The 19,443-nt window shown below is 43.5% G+C and overlaps 1 protein-coding gene across 1 annotated transcript in view; it reads right to left on the bottom strand.

The window, feature by feature from the left end:
* Positions 1-19,443, bottom strand: part of PAPPA (pappalysin 1) — a 130,637-nt gene that overhangs the window by 7,580 nt on the left and 103,614 nt on the right. Inside the window, exons 17-20 of the mRNA XM_081967202.1 lie at positions 19,066-19,237; positions 17,404-17,551; positions 11,653-11,762; positions 8,165-8,236 (exon numbers count right to left, since the gene is read on the bottom strand). Of these exons, the coding sequence (XP_081823328.1) occupies positions 8,165-8,236; positions 11,653-11,762; positions 17,404-17,551; positions 19,066-19,237 (502 nt within the window). The remainder of the gene's footprint in view (positions 1-8,164; positions 8,237-11,652; positions 11,763-17,403; positions 17,552-19,065; positions 19,238-19,443) is intronic.

The following is a 19,443-nucleotide window of genomic DNA, read 5'->3' as shown; positions in this document are numbered from 1 at the left end:
TAAGTTTAGTATTATGAAGAACGGTTGCAGGAACTGGGTATGTTTAGCTTAAGAGAAAGAAGGACTAGGGGAGACATGATAGCAGTCTTCCAATATCTCAGGGGCTGCCCCAAAGAAGAGGGAGTCAAACTATTCTCCAAAGCACCTGAGGGTAGAACAAGAAGCAAAGGGTGGAAACTAATCAAGGAGAGAAGCAACTTAGAACTAAGGAGAAATTTCCTGACAGTTAAAACAATTAATCAGTGGAACAGAAGTTGCCTCCAGAAGTTGTGAATGCCCCAACACTGGACGTCTTTAAGAAGATTTTGGATAGCTATTTGTCTGAAACAGTATAGGGTTTCCTGCCTGGGCAGGGGGTTGGACTAGAAGACCTCCAAGGTCCCTTCCAACTCTACTATTGTATTGTATTATAATATATTGAGCGTTTAAACGTTGTGGAACTCCCCATTTTTAGTACCTTCTAGTCATAATATCCTATCAACATTATACATCATTATTCTCATCGTACACATACTGACAGTTTTCACTTGATTTAGATCTCTGTCTAAGGTCCTGTCGCCCAGGCCTGAGCTCCACTACCGATCTGGCCCGCCACTCACCTCTGATTGCGATCATGGATGCATCCTGAAGTGCATAACATATGCCATCTCTTCAGAGGTTGCGTTCAGCCAGTTCGGACCAGTTCACCCAAACCAGTAGTGGAAATTGGGGGGGGCGGGGCAGCCCACCCACCCTGACTCTGTGCCGTCCTATTGAGTCACGTTTTCAAGCCAAAGGGCATGCGTGGGTGCTGACATTTGTCAACCGATAGGGACAGTCAGTGTCTATCACCTCTGCATCTCCTGTCTTGGACATAACCCTACTCTTTGCCTGCCTGGTGCTCCTGATGTTACCCTACCATCTTTGCAGGACCAATGGTGGGGGGATGTCACCCCAGAATCTGATGATGTTGCCCCAACGTGCATGGCCTCACTTGCTCTTCTCTTGGACAAGAGCTTTGTGGTTGTCTCCCTCTCGTTCCTGGACCTTCCATCTGTCCTCGCTTTGCAGAACAAACCGAGGTATTGTTGTATCATCTCAACCTCAGATGACGTCACCGCAATGCCTTGCGCCTCTCTTTTGTAGACTCCTATAGCTTGACTCCACCACAAGAATTGTCGCCAACTTGCTTTTTCCAAAAGGCAACGGGATTTTCTTGATTTGTTTCCCCTCGGACACGTTTTTTGCTTCTCATCCAAAAGCTCCTTCTATTGTGAACAGAAGAAGCGTCTTGGACGAGAAGCTACTAAATGTTTTCAAGTGGGGGGGGGGGAACCCCAAGAAAATCCAGTTGTCTTTTGGGAAAGTACCATAACCTGGATGGATTGCGAATCTCATCAGACCCAGCAACAAGAGCTTTTAATTGCGGGAGGGATGCAAACCTCCTTGAAAGTTTAGCTGCCATGACCTTGAGTCAAGAAGGCTTGGATCCCAGAATAAATCCCTTCGTAATAAATGCAATTTGATGCTGGAATCGATGGCTGGAAAAGCAGTCGGGTTTCGTGTTTAAAAAGGAGAGACTGAATCGTTCTGCTCTGGCAAGGTTTTAGGCCTGGATTTCCCTCCCAGAAAGAAGGTGTGTTAGTCGTTCCTGACTCCAGGGGGCGGTGCTCATCTCCGTTTCAAAGCCGAAGAGCCAGCGCTGTCCGAAGACGTCTCGGTGGTCATGTGGCAGGCATGACTCAACGCCGAAGGCGCACAGAACGCTGTTCCCTTCCCACCAAAGGTGGTCCCTATTTTTCCACTTGCATTTTTACGTGCTTTCGAACTGGTAGGTCGGCAGAAGCTGGGACAAGTCACGGGAGCTCACTCTGTTAGGCGGCGCTAGGGATCCGAACCGCTGAACTGCCGACCTTTCTGATCGACAAGCTCAGTGTCTTAGCCCCTGAGCCATCACGTCCCTCAACAGGACCTCAAACATCCCTTCTAAGCCTTCTATGTTTTCCGTGGGATATTTCAGTCTCTCTCCCGTTCTCTGATATTTTTAAGGAAGCTTACCTCATCCTCTCCTGGGGGGGAAACCTCCCCCCTCCCCAAACTACCCTTCCTTCTAACAGCTTTAAACTGAGCACCTGCCAAAAAAAACCCTTTCTCCAAAGGATGGGTAGGGTGAGAAAGATTCCTGATTAAATCTTGCAACGGAGGGGGGGGGGGGGATTGTATGAAACCAAGAGCTCTCCTTGTGTGTGTGTGTGTGTGTGCAAACACAGGCTCACATCTATCCCTCAAACAAGCAAGCTATTTTCGTGGAGATGAGTTAAGTGCCAAACGTAAACACCGATCTATTAATGGCGCAGTGAGACAATTTTTTCATCACAGGCCTCAAATACCTTCCTCCTTGCCTGCTGTGTTAAAAAATAATAATAATAATGAAATGAAAAAAACAACAAAACCCCAACCTTCCACTTTTTCTGAGCGTGTAGAAGCCTTTCAGGACAGTCTCAAACGTGTGGGTAATTATTATTATTTTTTAACTCGAGGAAAAGTGTGAAAAAAGCATGATGTAAGTGTAAGCAGGAAGCTCGGAAGTGAGAAAAGATTATGATGATGATGATGATGATAATAATAATAACTTTTTTTAAGAGAGAGAGAGAGAGAGAGAGAGAGAGAGAGAGAGAGAGAGAGAGAGAGAGGAGAAGAACAGGGTTGGCTTTAAATGTCTCGTGCCGGCACAGCACCTTGGTCTGATGTGTAGATTTGACTTGAAGCTACACAAGAAGATAGATGGAACACACATACACACAAACACAAATACACACACACAAGCTTGAATTAGTCTGAATTCCAAAATGTTAATAGACTAGTTCAGTGTCCTTTTAACAAATCTATCTCTTTTGCCAGCGGTGGGCTGCAGGGATTAGGGAGAACCTCTAGCTAAGACTCTGCACAGTTCGGAGTACCCCCATATCCCACTTCTGGCTGGCCCCCTCCCGCCCCTCCCAGGAGTCCCCAAGCGGCCCGTTTTGGTTGCAGGGAAGTGTGGGGCACGCACGGAGGCTCGGGTAGGATGAAAAATGAGCCAACCGGAAGTTTGGGAAGACCAGAAACTTGCCCCTTTCCAGCCTCCGGAGCCCGGGGAGGCCGTTTTCACCCTCCCGGAGGCTCGAAGAAACCCTCCGGAGGCAGGGGAGAGGAAAAAACGTTCCCCTCCACCATAGTGCAGGAGGCCGACTAGGCCACACACAACAGGGCCATGCCCCACCCAACAACTGGACAGAGAACCACTTGCTAAAATTTTTGAAGCCCACCCCTGAGGGCTTTTGCAGATAGATAGATAGATGTATAGATGTATAGATGGATAGATGGATGTATAGATGTATAGATGTATAGATGGATAGATGATGGATAGATGGATAGATGGATAGATGGATGATAGATGGATAGATGGATAGATTATAGATGGATAGATGGATAGATAGATGATAGATACATGATAGATAGATGAATAGATGGATAGGATGGTTAGATGGATAGATGGATAGATGGATAGATGGATAGATGGATAGATGGATAGATGGATAGATGATAGATAGATGATAGATAGATGGTTAGATCGATAGATGGTTAGATGATAGATAGATGGATAGATGGATAGATGGATAGATGGATAGATGGATAGATGATAGATAGATGATAGATAGATGATAGATAGATGGATAGATGGATAGATAGATGGATAGATGGATAGATGGATAGATAGATGATAGATAGATAGATGATAGATAGATGGATAGATGGATAGATGGATAGATGATGGATAGATGGATAGATGGATAGATGGATAGATGAATAGATGGAAAGATGGATAGATGATAGATAGATAGATAGATGGATGGATAGATGATGGATAGATGGATAGATGGATAAATGGATAGATGGATAGATGGATAGATGGCTAGATAGATAGATGGATAGATGGATAGATGATGGATAGATGGATAGATGATAGAGAGATGGATAGATGGATAGATGGAAAGATGGATAGATGGATAGATGATAGATAGATGTATAGATGTATAGATGTATAGATGTATAGATGTATAGATGTATAGATGTATAGATGTATAGATGGATGATAGATGGATAGATGGGTAGATGATAGATAGATGGATGTATAGATGTATAGATGTATAGATGGATAGATAGATAGATAGATGATAGATAGATGTATAGATGTATAGATGTATAGATGGATAGATGGATAGATGGATAGATAGATGATAGATAGATGGATACATGATAGATAGATTCATGTATAGATGTATAGATGGATAGATGATGGATAGATGGATAGATGTATAGATGGATAATAGATGGATAGATGGATAGATGGATAGATGATAGATAGATGGATGTATAGATGTATAGATGTATAGATGTATAGATGGATAGATGGATGATAGATGGATAGATGGATAGATGGATAGATGGATAGATGGATGATAGATGGATAGATGGATAGATGGATAGATGGATGATAGATAGATGGATAGATGGATAGATGGATAGATGATAGATAGATGGATGTATAGATGATGGATAGATGGATAGATGGGTAATAGATAGATGGATAGATGGATGTATAGATGGATAGATGATAGATAGATGATAGATAGATGGATAGATGGATAGATGGATAGATAGATGATGTATAGATGGATAGATGGATAGATGGATAGATGGATAGATAGATGATGGATAGATGGATAGATGGATACATGAATAGATGGATAGATGGATGATAGATGTATAGATGTATAGATGTATAGATGGATAGATGATAGATAGATGGATGTATAGATGTATAGATGGCTAGATGGCTAGATGATGGATAGATGGATAGATGATAGATGATAGATGATAGAAAGATGGATAGATGGATAGATGATAGATAGATGGATAGATGGATAGATGATAGATAGATGATAGGTAGATGGATAGATGGATAGATGGATAGATAGATGATAGATAGATGGATAGATGGATAGATAGATAGATAGATAGATAGATAGATAGATAGATAGATAGACGGATAGATGGATAGATGATAGATAGATGATAGATAGATGGATAGATGGATAGATAGATGGACAGATGAATAGATGGATAGATGGATAGATGGATAGATGATAGATAGATGGATGTATAGATGTATAGATGTATAGATGTATAGATGATGGATAGATGGATGATAGATGGATAGATGGATAGATGGATGATAGATGGATAGATGGATAGATGAAAGATAGATGGATGTATAGATGTATAGATGTAAACATGGATAGATGATGTATAGATGGATAGATGGATAGATGGATAATAGATAGATGGATAATAGATAGATGGATAGATGGATAGATGGATAGATAGATGATAGATAGATGGATAGATGGATAGATAGATGATAGATAGATAGACGGATAGATGGATAGATGATAGATAGATGATAGATAGATGGATAGATGGATAGATGGATAGATGGATAGATAGATGATAGATAGATGGACAGATGAATAGATGGATATATGGATATATGATAGATAGATGGATGTATAGATGTATAGATGTATAGATGATGGATAGATGGATGATAGATGGATAGATGGATAGATGATAGATAGATGGATGTATAGATGTATAGATGTATAGATGTATAGATGATGGATAGATGGATAGATGGATAGATGATAGATAGATGGATGTATAGATGTATAGATGTATAGATGATGGATAGATGGATAGATGGATAGATGGATAGATGATAGATAGATGGATGTATAGATGTATAGATGTATAGATGATGGATAGATGGATAGATGTATAGATGGATAGATGGATGATAGATGGATAGATGGATAGATGGATAGATGATAGATAGATGGATGTATAGATGTATAGATGATGGATAGATGGATAGATGGATAGATGGATAGATGGATAGATGGATGGATAGATGAATAGATGATAGATAGATGATAGATAGATGATAGATAGATGGATAGATGGATAGATGGATAGATAGATGATGTATAGATGTATAGATGTATAGATGGATAGATAGATGATAGATAGATGGATAGATGGATAGATAGATAGATAGACGGATAGACGGATAGATGGATAGATGATAGATAGATGATAGATAGATGGATAGATGGATAGATGGATAGATGGATAGATGGATAGATGGATAGATGGATAGATGGATAGATGGATAGATAGATGATAGATAGATGGACAGATGAATAGATGGATAGATGGATAGATGGATAGATGATAGATAGATGGATGTATAGATGTATAGATGTATAGATGTATAGATGTATAGATGATGGATAGATGGATGATAGATGGATAGATGGATAGATGGATAGATGGATAGATGGATAGATGGATGATAGATGGATAGATGGATAGATGAAAGATAGATGGATGTATAGATGTATAGATGTAAAGATGGATAGATGATGTATAGATGGATAGATGGATAGATAGATGATAGATAGATGGATAGATGGATAGATAGATGATAGATAGATAGACGGATAGACGGATAGATGGATAGATGGATAGATGGATAGATGATAGATAGATGGATAGATGGATAGATGGATAGATAGATGATAGATAGATGGACAGATGAATAGATGGATAGATGGATATATGATAGATAGATGGATGTATAGATGTATAGATGTATAGATGTATAGATGTATAGATGATGGATAGATGGATGATAGATGGATAGATGGATAGATGATAGATAGATGGATGTATAGATGGATAGATGGATAGATGGATAGATGGATAGATGATGGATAGATGGATAGATGATAGATAGATGGATGGATAGATGTATAGATGGTGGATAGATGGATAGATGGATAGATGGATAGATGGATAGATGGATGATAGATAGATAGATAGATAGATAGATAGATAGATAGATAGATAGATAGATAGATGATAGATGGATGGATGTATAGATGTATAGATGATGGATAGATGGATAGATGGATGATAGATGTATAGATGTATAGATGGATAGATGATAGATAGATGGATGGATAGATGGATAGATGGATAGATGATGGATAGATGGATAGATGGATGATAGATGGATAGATGGATAGATGGATAGATGGATAGATGATAGATAGATGGATGTATAGATGGATAGATGATGGATAGATGGATAGAAGGATAGATGCATAGATGCATAGATGCATAGATGGATAGATGGATAGATGGATAGATGGATAGATGGATAGATGATAGATAGATTATAGATAGATGGATAGATAGATGATAAATAGATGATAGATGGATAGATCGATAGATGGATTGATGATAGATAGATGATAGATAGATGGATAGATGGATAGATGGATAGATGGATGATAGATGGATAGATGGATAGATGGATAGATGGATAGATGATAGATGGATAGATGGATAGATGGACAGATGATAGATAAATGGATAGATGGATAGATTGATAGATGGATGGATGATAGATAGATAGATAGATAGATAGATAGATAGATAGATAGATATTAAAAGCTAGCCATTTCAGAAGACAATGCTGGGATCAGTCTATGCTCTTTATCTTGAGGAAAGTTTTGCACCCATCTCTTCAAAGTTTCTTCTAAATGTTCCAATCAAAACTGGTGGAACTGGTCTCTCTCTCTCTCTCTCTCTCTCTCTCTCTCTCTCTCTCTCTCTCTCTCTCTCTCTCTCTCTCTCCCTCCCTCCCTCCCTCCCTCCCTCCCTCCCTCCCTCCCTCCCTCTTTTACATCCCAGCCAAATTTACTTTCCTGAAATTTGCCCCATCCAAAGCAGGTTTGATCTTGGCTTTACTTTGGGAGCTTAGAAAAATTCAGTGACGTTTTGCTACTTACCGGAATTGAGGGAACCAAATGACTTGTTTGCTGTTAAAACATTTGGTTTGAACTTGCCCAAAACAAAGAATAACAAGTGTACGGAGGGACCCTCCCCCAAAGCCACCATCATAGATTATGGTGGTGAAAGGAGAATGATGGAGCTGACAGAATTGAGGGAAGAGAGAGACAAGAAAGATCTAGTAGTAAGTAGAAAACGCAGAGTACCGGACTGGCTTACTCACCTCACAACCTTTGATGCAGCGAACCAATGTAGGGCGAGGATACCACTTAAGTTCTCCTGTGCAAACCACTTTCTAGAAGATTGAATGAAAGAAGGAACAAATGGAGAAATGAGGAACAGCAAATTTTCTTGACCCAAGTCTAAATTTTTAGATGGTGTTCTGACTGAGGCGTCCCAAGACCATGAAGCAAACTCCTTGTCCCGACAAATACCCCTTTTATTAATTGGCTGTGAATTCTGCTCACTCACATCCAGCAAAGTCTTTCAAGGGAGGATTTACGGTCACAGACCTTCTCTGGCTTGGAGAGCTGCCAGGCCGATATATGCAGAACTTGGCCAGGAGTCTCGGAGAGTCACGAACTAATTAAGCAAACTCCTGCAAACTCCACTCCCCTTTCGCTCCTCTTTATTTCCTCCGGGAGGGGCCATTCATCGTCCACCTGTGGCCTTACTCCCAAGTCAACCCCTGTTCTTTAGCTGTTCCCTTCGGCTGGCAGCTCTGTGCATGTGCACACTGGGAACAGGCTCCAGCTGTTCTTCTGCCTCACTGATGTCTGACTCTGAAGGTAGCTGATAACTGGCATAACTGCCCCGGCCCCCTCTCTGCCTCCGACACAGAGCCCTCATCAGAGCCTTCCCCAGACTCCAGGACTGGCCCATCTTCCTCCCCAACCTCCTCACTGTCTGAATCTTCTCCCAGCTCTGCTGGCTGCTGGCAGTCCCCAACAGATAGTCCTTCAAACTCAAATGTCATCTCCCCATAGGTTTGGTGAATTTCAGGAGCTGGCATTCCTCCAAGTATTTACAAAAACTGTTAGACACCCAACAGTTGCAATAACAGAAAGCTCAAGATTAAAATAATATTTAAGGTTCCACCATAGTTGATATTTCAACTCTTGCAAGAGAGGAGCCTCTGCGGTGGAAAATAGGGACAGGCAAAAGAAGGGGGGAGATGTTGGTAATGAGGTCAAGATTTTTCCCCTTCCTACTATTAGCACAAAGAAGGGTTTTTCTTAAAGTGGTTATCTACGTACATAAACACGTTAGGAATAAGGCGATGGATATTTATGTACGTAGATGACTTCGCTAAGAAAAAGTGTAGGAAATATGAAGCTAAAGAAACCTACGAGGATGGTTGCAGGAATTGGGTTTGTCTAGTTTAATGGGGAAAAAGGACTACATTGGATCCTATATAAATTTAGCTGACTTCCAATATTTGAGGGGCTGCCCCAAAAAAGAGAGGGTCAAGCTATTCTCCAAAGCACCTGAAGGCAGGACAAGAAGCAACAGATGGAAACTAATCAAGGAGAGAAGCAACTTAGAACTAAGGAGAAATTTCCTGACAGTTAGAACAATTAATCAGTGGAACAACTTGCCTCCAGAAGTTGGGAATGCTCCAACACTGGAAGTTTTCAAGAAGAGATTGGATAACCATTTGTTTGAAATGGTATAGGGTCTCTTGCTTGAGCAAGGGGTTGGACTAGAAGACCTCCAAGGTCCCTTCCAACTCTGTTATTCTGAGGACCTGAGATAGGGAAAGGAGCCGTAGCTAAAACTAATTTGCATACTATTTTTTTCCAGCTTGGTACCTTTCCCAAATTATTACACTGGTACTTTTGGGTGTTGGCCATCGCTGTAACTAAGTCCCTGGTTTTGGTGAATATTATCTGTCTGCTTCCCGAAGGATGCAAAGAACAGTTTGATTCAACTGCTTAATTATAGGTAAAGGTTTCCCCTGTACATATGTGCTAGTCATTCCTGACTCTAGGGGGCGGTGCACATCTCCATTTCAAAGCTGAAGAGCCAGCGCTGTCCGAAGACGTCTCATTGGTCATGTGGCCGGCATGACTCAACGCTGAAGGCGCATGGAACGCTGTTCCCTTCCCACCAAAGGTGGTTCCTATTTTTCTACTTGCATTTTTTACGTGCTTTCGAACTGCAAGAAGCTGGGACAAGTAACAGGAGCTCACTCCATTAGGCGGCACTAGGGATTCGCGTCGCCAAAGCATCAACCTTTCTGATCGACTATGTCTTAGCTACTCTCTCTCCCTCTCTCTCCAGCTTTCAACTTCTCTGCAGTATGACCCACGTCCTCACGATCGCCAATAAACAATCACGATCATTTTTAAGCCGTGGCGTCGTCTCCCTTCGCCCAGCTTTTCCTTCTCGCCGTTGTCTAAATGTCTCCTTGAACCGCCATCGACGGTGGCCTTAAGAGATGCTAGTTTGCACCATCGCGGGTTTTTTCCGGGACAAATAGAGCAGACCCCGATCCAGACAAACAAGGTCAAGGACAGCGGAGGTCAAAGAACACCACAAGCCACAAAGGACACTGCAGTGTGTGACAAATATCCCAGGCATTCAGCAAAGGGTGTCCTCCCCCCCCCATCCTGTAATTTTATCTGGCAGCCTCTAAATGGCTTTTCTGAACAATTGAGTTATCACATTCATTGTCACGTCGCCTAACCGTTCTGTATGTTCATCAAACCTCTCGTAATAAAAGCTATTCTTTTTCTTCCCCCTCCGTTTTGTATTCTGGATGAAGTCATCCTCTCCTTGGCTTTCCCCCTCCCTCCAATTCCTGCTTGCTTTCCCCTTTCGTTTTTATCGCCAGTTATTATTTTCTGTCTTTTTTCCCCCCAGCTAATGAGACCTCCAGGGATGCACAGGTATAAAATGCCTTGTGGTTTCTTTTAAAAGTCAGCATCAATAAAGGGCCATGGCAGGTGGGGAGGAAGGGAGGGAGAGAGGGAGGAAAGAAAGGAAAAAAGAAAGAAAGGAGGGAAAGGAAGGAAGGGAAAGAAAGAAAGAGAGAAAGAAAGGAAGGCCAGAGAAGGGAAAGGGTTGAAGGGCTGAAGGGAGAGGGAGGGCGGAAAAGGAAGGAGGGAAGGAGGGAGGGAGGAAAGGAATGAAGGAAGGAAGGGAAAATGAGAATGAAGGCATAAAGGGAGAGTGCGGGATGGAAAAGAAGGAAGGAGAAAAGAGGAGAGAAAGGGATGAAAGGTTGAAGGGGAGGAAGAGAAGGAGGGTGGGAAGGAAGGAAGGGAAGGAAGGAGGGAAAGAGAAAAGAGAAGGGAGGGAAGGAGAAAGGGACGAAGGGAGAGGGAGGGTTGGAAAAGAAGGAAGAAGGGAAAGATAGGGATGAAATGTTGATGGAAGGGGGGAAGGAGAAAATATAAGGGAGAGAAGGGGAAAGGGATGAAGGCCTGAAGGGAGAGGGAGGGATGGAAAAGGAAGGAAGGAGAAAAGAGGAGAGAAAGGGACGAAGGATTGAAGGGAGGGTGGGTGGGAGGGAAAGAGGGAATGAATGAAGGAACGAACGAACGAACAAACAAACAAACGAATGAACAAAGGAGAAGGGAGGGAAGGGGAAGAGGGAGAGGGATGAAGAAAAGAAGAAAGGGGCGAGAAGGAAGGACTTTCTGTGTTGAAGAGCAATAAACCCATTGATGGGAACAACCCGTCTTTGTCCATTTTTGGGACTCTTACCTTTACTTGTGGAGGTTTCATCCAGTGTTGGATGTCCTGCAGGGTTTCATTGACAGGTAACAGGATGGGCTCAGTGTGATGTTCTGGGCATAAGATGGTGCATTCAGCTCCTTGAAAGGATAAAAAGAATGAGAGGAAAGCAATGCCTTCATATCGCAGATCTTCCTGCTCAACTAGGATTATATATCCATCCCCCCCCTCTCTCTCTGTATCTATCTATCTATGTATCTATCTATGTATCTATCATCTATATCTATCTATCTATCATACACACGCACACTATATCTGACTATCTATCTAATCTCTCTCTCATCTATATCTATCTATCATGTACACATATATACATACTATGTCTGCCTCCCTGCCTGCCTGCCTGCCTGCCTACCTACCTACCTACCTACCACCTACCTACCACCTACCTATCTATCTATCTATTATTCTATCAATAAACACACACACTATATCTGCCTGCCTGCCTGCCTGCCCCCCCCTCTCTCTATCTATCATCTATCTGTCTGTCTATCTATCTATCTATCATCTATATCTATCTATCTATCTATCTATCTATCTATCTATCATCTATCTATCTATCTATCTATCATCTATCTATCTATCTATCTATCTATCTATCTATCTATCTATCTATCTATCATCTATCATACACACGCACACTATATCTGTCTATCTATCTAATCTCTCTCTCATCTATATCTATCTATCTATCATGTACACATATATACATACTATGTCTGCCTCCCTGCCTGCCTGCCTGCCTGCCTACCTACCTACCTACCTACCACCTACCTACCACCTACCTACCACCTACCTATCTATCTATCTATTATTCTATCAATAAACACACACACTATATCTGCCTGCCTGCCTGCCTGCCCCCCCTCTCTCTATCTATCATCTATCTGTCTGTCTATCTATCTATCTATCATCTATATCTATCTATCTATCTATCTATCTATCTATCTATCTATCTATCTATCATCTATCTATCTATCTATCTATCTATCTATCTATCATCTATCTATCTATCTATCTATCTATCTATCTATCTATCTATCATCTATCATACACACGCACACTATATCTGTCTATCTATCTAATCTCTCTCTCATCTATATCTATCTATCTATCATGTACACATATATACATACTATGTCTGCCTGCCTGCCTGCCTGCCTGCCTGCCTACCTACCTAACTACCTACCTACCTACCTACCTACCTACCTACCTACCTATCTATTATTCTATCAATAAACACACACACTATATCTGCCTGCCTGCCTGCCTGCCTGCCTGCCTGCCTGCCTGCCTGCCTGCCTCCCCCCTCTATCATCTATCTATCTATCATCTATCTATCTATCTATCTATCTATCTATCTATCTATCTATCATCTATCTATCTATCTATCTATCTATCTATCTATCTATCTATCTATCTATATATATATATATCTCAGCTCACACATACTAGGTAAAGTAACGGTTCTCCTCGCTCATCGGTGCCAGTCATTCCCAATTCTAGGGGGCGGTGCGCTAGGGATTCGAACCGCTGAACTGCCAACCTTTCTGATCGACAAGCTCAGCGTCTTAGCCACTGTGTCCCCTACACACACACACACACACACACACACACACACACACACACACCGGCTCACACATACTACGCTGGCACTTACACACTCCTTGAGGTTAATACTTCGACAGCATCTATTCTGCAAGCTGCCTACTATTTTAATTGGCCCCCGAATATTCTAATTGTGGATACATAAAACAGGCAGTTTATAGCCTCCAGTTACAGATTTCAACACAGCAGTAAAAACCCATTGGTGGCTCCAAAAGCAGAGAGCTGCTCATTCAAAAGTAGATCTAACAGAGCGATTTGCCTGCTTCTATCATTCAGAAGGTGACTCCATGCTCAGGCTAAACCAGAAAGGAGGTAAAATCCTGAATATAAGCTAGGTAGGAAAAAAAGGAAGACCAACAGGAGGGATTGGATTCTCTAATGGTGGTGTAACTTTATGGATGAAATCTGCCAGATTCAGAGATGGTCTTTCTCCGCAGACAAAGAACAGGGTTCCAATACAACACAACACAACACAAGTTGGGATAATGGTGTCAGCAGTGGGATTCACTTGTAGGCATCTGAACCAGCCTCAGGGCTCCGTCCACCAATAGCAACTTGGCGCTTTGCTTGAAGACAGAAGGACCAAGAAGTCAACTGGATAATAACTAAGTTCCAATATCTAAGGAGCTACCCCAAAGGTGAAGGGGTCAACCCTATTCTACAAAGCATCTGAAGGCTGAAACAACGGATGGAAACTAACCAAGGAGAGATTCAAGCTAGAACTAAGGAGAAATTTCCCGACAGTTAGAACAATTAATCAGTGGAACAACTTGCCTCCAGAGGTTGTGAATGCTCCAACACTGGAGGCTTTCAAGAAAAGTTTACACAACCATGAGGTTGGATTAGAAGACCCCCAAGGTCCCTTCCAACTCCTTTGTTCTGTTAATACTTATCTGGTTCCTAGAAGTCAGCCTGTCTCAACCTCACAACAATGGCATTTTAAATCCTGAACAAAAAACCAGAAATAAGCTGGATGCTATCAAGGAATTAGCAAGCAAGAAAATGTAATCTACTTGATCTACTTATAATGACTGCAAGCAAAGCACCCATGAGGAAGAACTAAGGGGAAGGATCCAGGAGTTAAAGCATTTCAGTTTCTAACAGCCCACCCAGAGTCGCCTCGTAAGGAAGATGGAGGGCATAGAAATTTCATAAATAAATAAAATAAATCAAGCTCCTCAGATCCATCCATGCTTCCCAGTTTAAGTTACTTTATCTCTAGGACCTGTCCAGGGTTCTGAAGGGAATATGGCTCTCACTCTATCACCTTCAGTTTTGTTCTCTGGACCAAAAAAAAAAAAAAAAAGAATAAATACGATGAATAAAATATCCCACTGTTAAATAACAGCGGAATGTTGTTCTTTTAAAAAAAGAAGTTTTACTTTTAAAAACGAGCTTTCGTTCCTTTCCATCTCTGCAGTCCAAAGATTTGTAAGCTAACGGACAAAAAGCGTAATTCTTAAATCAGGCAGAGAAGTCAAGGCTGTGGCTGCAGGTGGAATTAGAGGAGGGGTCTCGGCAGAGATGCTGGCCACCAGTTTATTCCAGTTAATCTACAGGGACCCTCACTCTCTTTTATTAAAATAAGCCATGAGCGTAACACATGGGACCGTTCAGAGATTCAAGACTACATCCCTGTTTTGGCCTGGGAGAAGATTCGGACAGTGAGGAGGTTGGGGAGGAACATGGGCCAGTCCTGGAGTCTGGGGAAGGCTCGGATGAGGGCTCTGTGTCGGAGGCAGAGAGGGGGCCAGGGCCGTCTGACAGTTATCAGCTGCCTTCGGAGTCAGAGATCAGTGAGGCAGAAGAACAGCTGTTCCCTGTTCCCAGTGTGCGCATGCGCAGAGTTGCCAGACGAAGGGAACAACTAAAGAACAGGGGTCGACTTGGGAGTAAGGCCCCAGCTTGGAGGTGATTGGCCCCTCCCAGAGGAAACAAAGGAGGAGCGAATGGGGAGGGGGCTTTTGCAGGAAACAATTCGTCCCTTCGGTCCGGAAAGTTCTGTTTGTGGACTATAAGAGACTCTGTGCCAAGTATTGCCTTGCCCTGCATTTGGAAACTAGAGAGGTGGCAGTCCAGTCTCTTCTTGAAAGCTTCCAGTGATGAAGCTCCCACAACTTTTGAAGGCAACTTCTGCTCTGAGAGGGGGCCAGGGCCGTATGCCAGTTATCAGCTGCCTTCGGAGTCAGACATCAGTGAGGCAGAGGAACAGCTGGAGCCTGTTCCCAGAGTGCGCATGTGCAGTTGCCAGACGAAGGGAAGAGCTAAAGAACAGGGGTTGACTTGGGAGTAAGGCCACAGGTGGACGATGAACGGCCCCTCCCAGAGGAAATAAAAGAGGAGCAAAGGGGGAGTGGAGTTTGCAGGAGACAATTAGCTTCATTGGTTCGTGACTCTCCGAGACTCCTAGCCAAGTTCTGCAGATATCAGCCTGGCAGCTCTCCAAGCCAGAGAAGGTCTGTGACCGTAAATCCTCCCTCGAAAGACTTTGCTGGATGTGAATGAGCAGAATTCACAGCCAATGAATAAAAGGTTTTTTGGGGGGGTTGGGACAAGGAATTTGCTTCAGGATCTTGGGTGCTAGAAGAAGCAGACCACGCAAAGCCCCCTACAACGAGGGAAGACAACGAAGCGTTCTCCCTGCCTCTTTCTTTCTCCTCCTTCCATCACTGAAATTGGAAAGACAAAAAGCAGCCTTCCTTTTCTTTCTTTCCTCCCGTCCTTCCTCCCCAGGAAATAAAGCAAGCCGAATATTCTTTGCAAGTACCAGCAAAACCTTTGGTAAGTGTCAAAAGGTCACTTTTCGTCTCCAGGGGACGAAAGGCGTTGGGAGGGAGGCAAACCGCCTTCCTACTCGCTCGCTTAATGCCGCAATTTACACTTCGGGAAGGAAAGCATCCCTGGAACTGTTTTGATACACAATCCATAATTGGCTTCATTATAGAGCGATGAGCTCATTCTGATCACGTGCTGTTTCTCTCTCTCTCCCCCCACCTTGGGACGGGCGTAGAGCAGGCCACGATGCACCACTATAGCTGGTCTATAATGAACGAACGGGAGGGAGGGGAGGGACGACATGTGGAAGAGGGGTGGGGTGGGGGGACTAAACACCCAGCTTCCCTGCCAGTTTCGAAAAAAAGACAAAACTGGGCACAGAAGGGAGGTTGCAAGAAAGGCAAACGCGCCGCCTCGCCTCCTTAGGCTGGGATGGGTCTCCTCTTTGCTTCACGTTTATTGATGGCATAAACCTAGCTATCGTGAGCAAGGGTGCTCAGAGGAGAAATGTGCTTTCCAGATGGATCTGAATTCCTGGCATTTGAAGAAAGGGCTGGAGACAACAACAACAACAACAACAAAAAATCCCCCTGATTTACATCAGGCAAATCCATCACAATGAACGTAGATAAGACATGGCGGATCAATGGATCATTTTAGACGCCTTGGGGTAAGGTAGCTTTTAACGTCCGTGGAAGAAATCAGCTTGCTCCCTACAGCTTAACTAGAGTAACAGAAGAGTTGGAAGGGACCTTGGAGGTCTTCTAGTCCAGCCCCTTGCTCAAGCAGGAGGCCCAAGGCGCTGCTGATCCCATTCTACAGAGGAGTCATTGAGTCTGTCCTCTGCACCTCCATAACTGTCTTGGTTTGGTTCTGCAACCCAACAAGACAGACACGGACTTCAATGGAGAATCAGAACTTCAGGAAAAACCATGGCTACCAACCTGCCTTCCATTGAGGATCCGGACACTGCACGAGTCAAAAAGAGGGCTGAGAAAATATGTACAGACCCCTCACATCCTGGACATAAATTGTTTCAATGTCTACCCTCAAAATGATGCTATAGAGCACAGCACACCAAGACAACTAGACACAAGAATAGTTTTTCCCCAAACGCCATCCCTCTGCTAAACAAATAATTCCCTCACCACTCTCAAACCATTCACTAAGTCTGCATTGCTGTTACTATTAGTCTTCTCGTCGTTCCTATCACCCATCTCCTCCCACTTATGACAGCAGGACGGTAACTTTGCTGCTTGTATCCTTACGATTGATATTGATGTTGATTGTTTGAAAACTTTTTCAATCCCACCCGTGACTGAAACTAGTGTTAAATACCTATTCCGGAGCCGTCTGGACATTGTAGCTTCAGGCCGCCACTCAACTGGTAGGGTGGGGAACAATGCCCTTGCATCTCCAGGCAGAGATGGAAGGATCCACTCCAGTTGCCGTCCTTTCGACAACGAATCACGTTATTGTCATGGCCCTGGAAAGATGAAAGGGAAATGTAGATAGAGCCGAGCTGGCATAGTAGTTAGAGTGCAGCACTGCAGGCTACTTCAGCTGACTGCTAGCTGCAGTTCGGCAGATCAAATCTCACAGGCTCAAAGTGGACTCAGCTTTCCGTCCTTCCGAGGTGGGTAAAATGAGGACCCAGATTGTTGGGGGGCAAGAGGTTGACTCTGTAAACCGCTTAGAGAGGGCTGGAAAAGCACTATGGTATATAAGTCTAAGGGCTATTGCTATTGCCCTTCCTTCCTTCCTTCCTTCCTTCCTTCCTTCCTTCCTTCCTTCCTTCTTTCCTTCCTTCCTTCCTTCCTGTGAAGTGTTCAACTTAGTTCAACATCTTCATCACCGCACCATACCAGGCTGCGGAAACAGGGGAATTACCGAGGGTGAAAACATCGCTCTCTTCATGGCACGGCAGAATGAATTCTGTTATCTCCAGTTCAACTGGAAAAGCTTTTCTTTTAATTGGGGAACGTAACTTTTTTTAATGGGAGTTCGCAACTGGAGGTGGTAGGGCCTGAGCTTGTTTTGCCCTGTGCATCGTGGTTTTCGTCAAATGGGTGGGATTAAAAATGGACCTGGCCCTGTATTCCTCCACCTGACTCATCTGTGTCTTAACTGGTTACAAAATGGCCACTGTAGGTTTCAGGTAGGAGATGAGCCTGAGGGAGGGGTCAAATACGTCATTAGTCTTGAGTCCCTCCGTCCTCCATGGGGGATCTAAGGGCAAACCACCTTGAATTCCATTGACCGTTATCTGCTGCCAATTAGCCTTAAGGGGAGTCCTCTGAGCAGTTTTCCTGCAGATGTTTCATTACCCATAATGTCATCAGTGCAAACCCCTTCTAGGGTACTGATGTTGTTGCCTAGTTGGGTAAGGAAACGTCTGCAAGGAAACAACCAAGCTCAGAGACCACCAAGGACCCCACAGTCCTCCTCTTCCTCCTTCCTCAAATCCCCTTCTAGCACTGATGAGGTCACCTAGTTGAGTCATGAAACATCTGCAAGAAAACAACTCAGCACCAAGGAGCCCCATAGTCTTCCTCCTCCTCTTCCCCCCTCCACCCACTACCATCTAACACTGGTGATGTTACCTAGTTGGGTAAGGAATTGCAAGAAAACTACCAAGCTCAGAGAGCACCAAGGACCCCACAGTCTTCTTCCTCCTCCTCCCCCCTACAAACCCCACTCCTTCCAGCTCTGATGATGTTACCTCATTTGGGTCATGGAACATCTGCAAGAAAACAACCAGGCTCAAGTATCCCCACAGACCCCCCCGTTTCGGTTCCAAGCTACAAACGTCCCCCTTTAATCTGCCTTAAATCATTAATAGCTCAGATTCTTGTAGAGAGTGTTGGTATTCATTTGGGCCACCAGCGCTCCTGATTTCCTGGGCTTGACAGGTAGAAGAGACAAGGTGTGTGTGTGTGTGTGTGTGTGTGTGTGTGTGTGTGAACCCTTCCTGCCCGGCAATCGCTCCACAGAACTCACCGATTGAAGGTCTTCACCTTTGCATGTAATCTGACACACACTGTCGAACTGGAAGCCGTTGGTGCAATGGTACAGGCCGTGAAACTTGGAAGGGGGAGGGTCGCAGGTCACAGGGATGCAGGCCCCTTCCAGCCAGGTCCCATCTTGGGCACACTGAATCTTAAATGTCCTCCTTCGATAGATAGATAGATAGATAGATAGATAGATAGATAGATAGATAGATAGATAGATAGATAGATAGATAGATAGATAGATAGATAGAAGGAAAAGGAGACACACACAGAGAGAAACAGAGAGGGGGGGAGACAGAGATAGAGGGAGAGAAAGAGACAGAGAGAGGGGAAGAAAGTGAAAGGAAGACACACAGACACACAGAGG

The sequence above is a fragment of the Natrix helvetica genome (assembly GCF_964273705.1).
Source record: "Natrix helvetica genome assembly, chromosome: 15".
In the NCBI taxonomy this organism is placed as follows: Eukaryota; Metazoa; Chordata; class Lepidosauria; order Squamata; family Natricidae; genus Natrix; species Natrix helvetica.
This window is presented reverse-complemented; position numbering and strand designations above follow the sequence as displayed.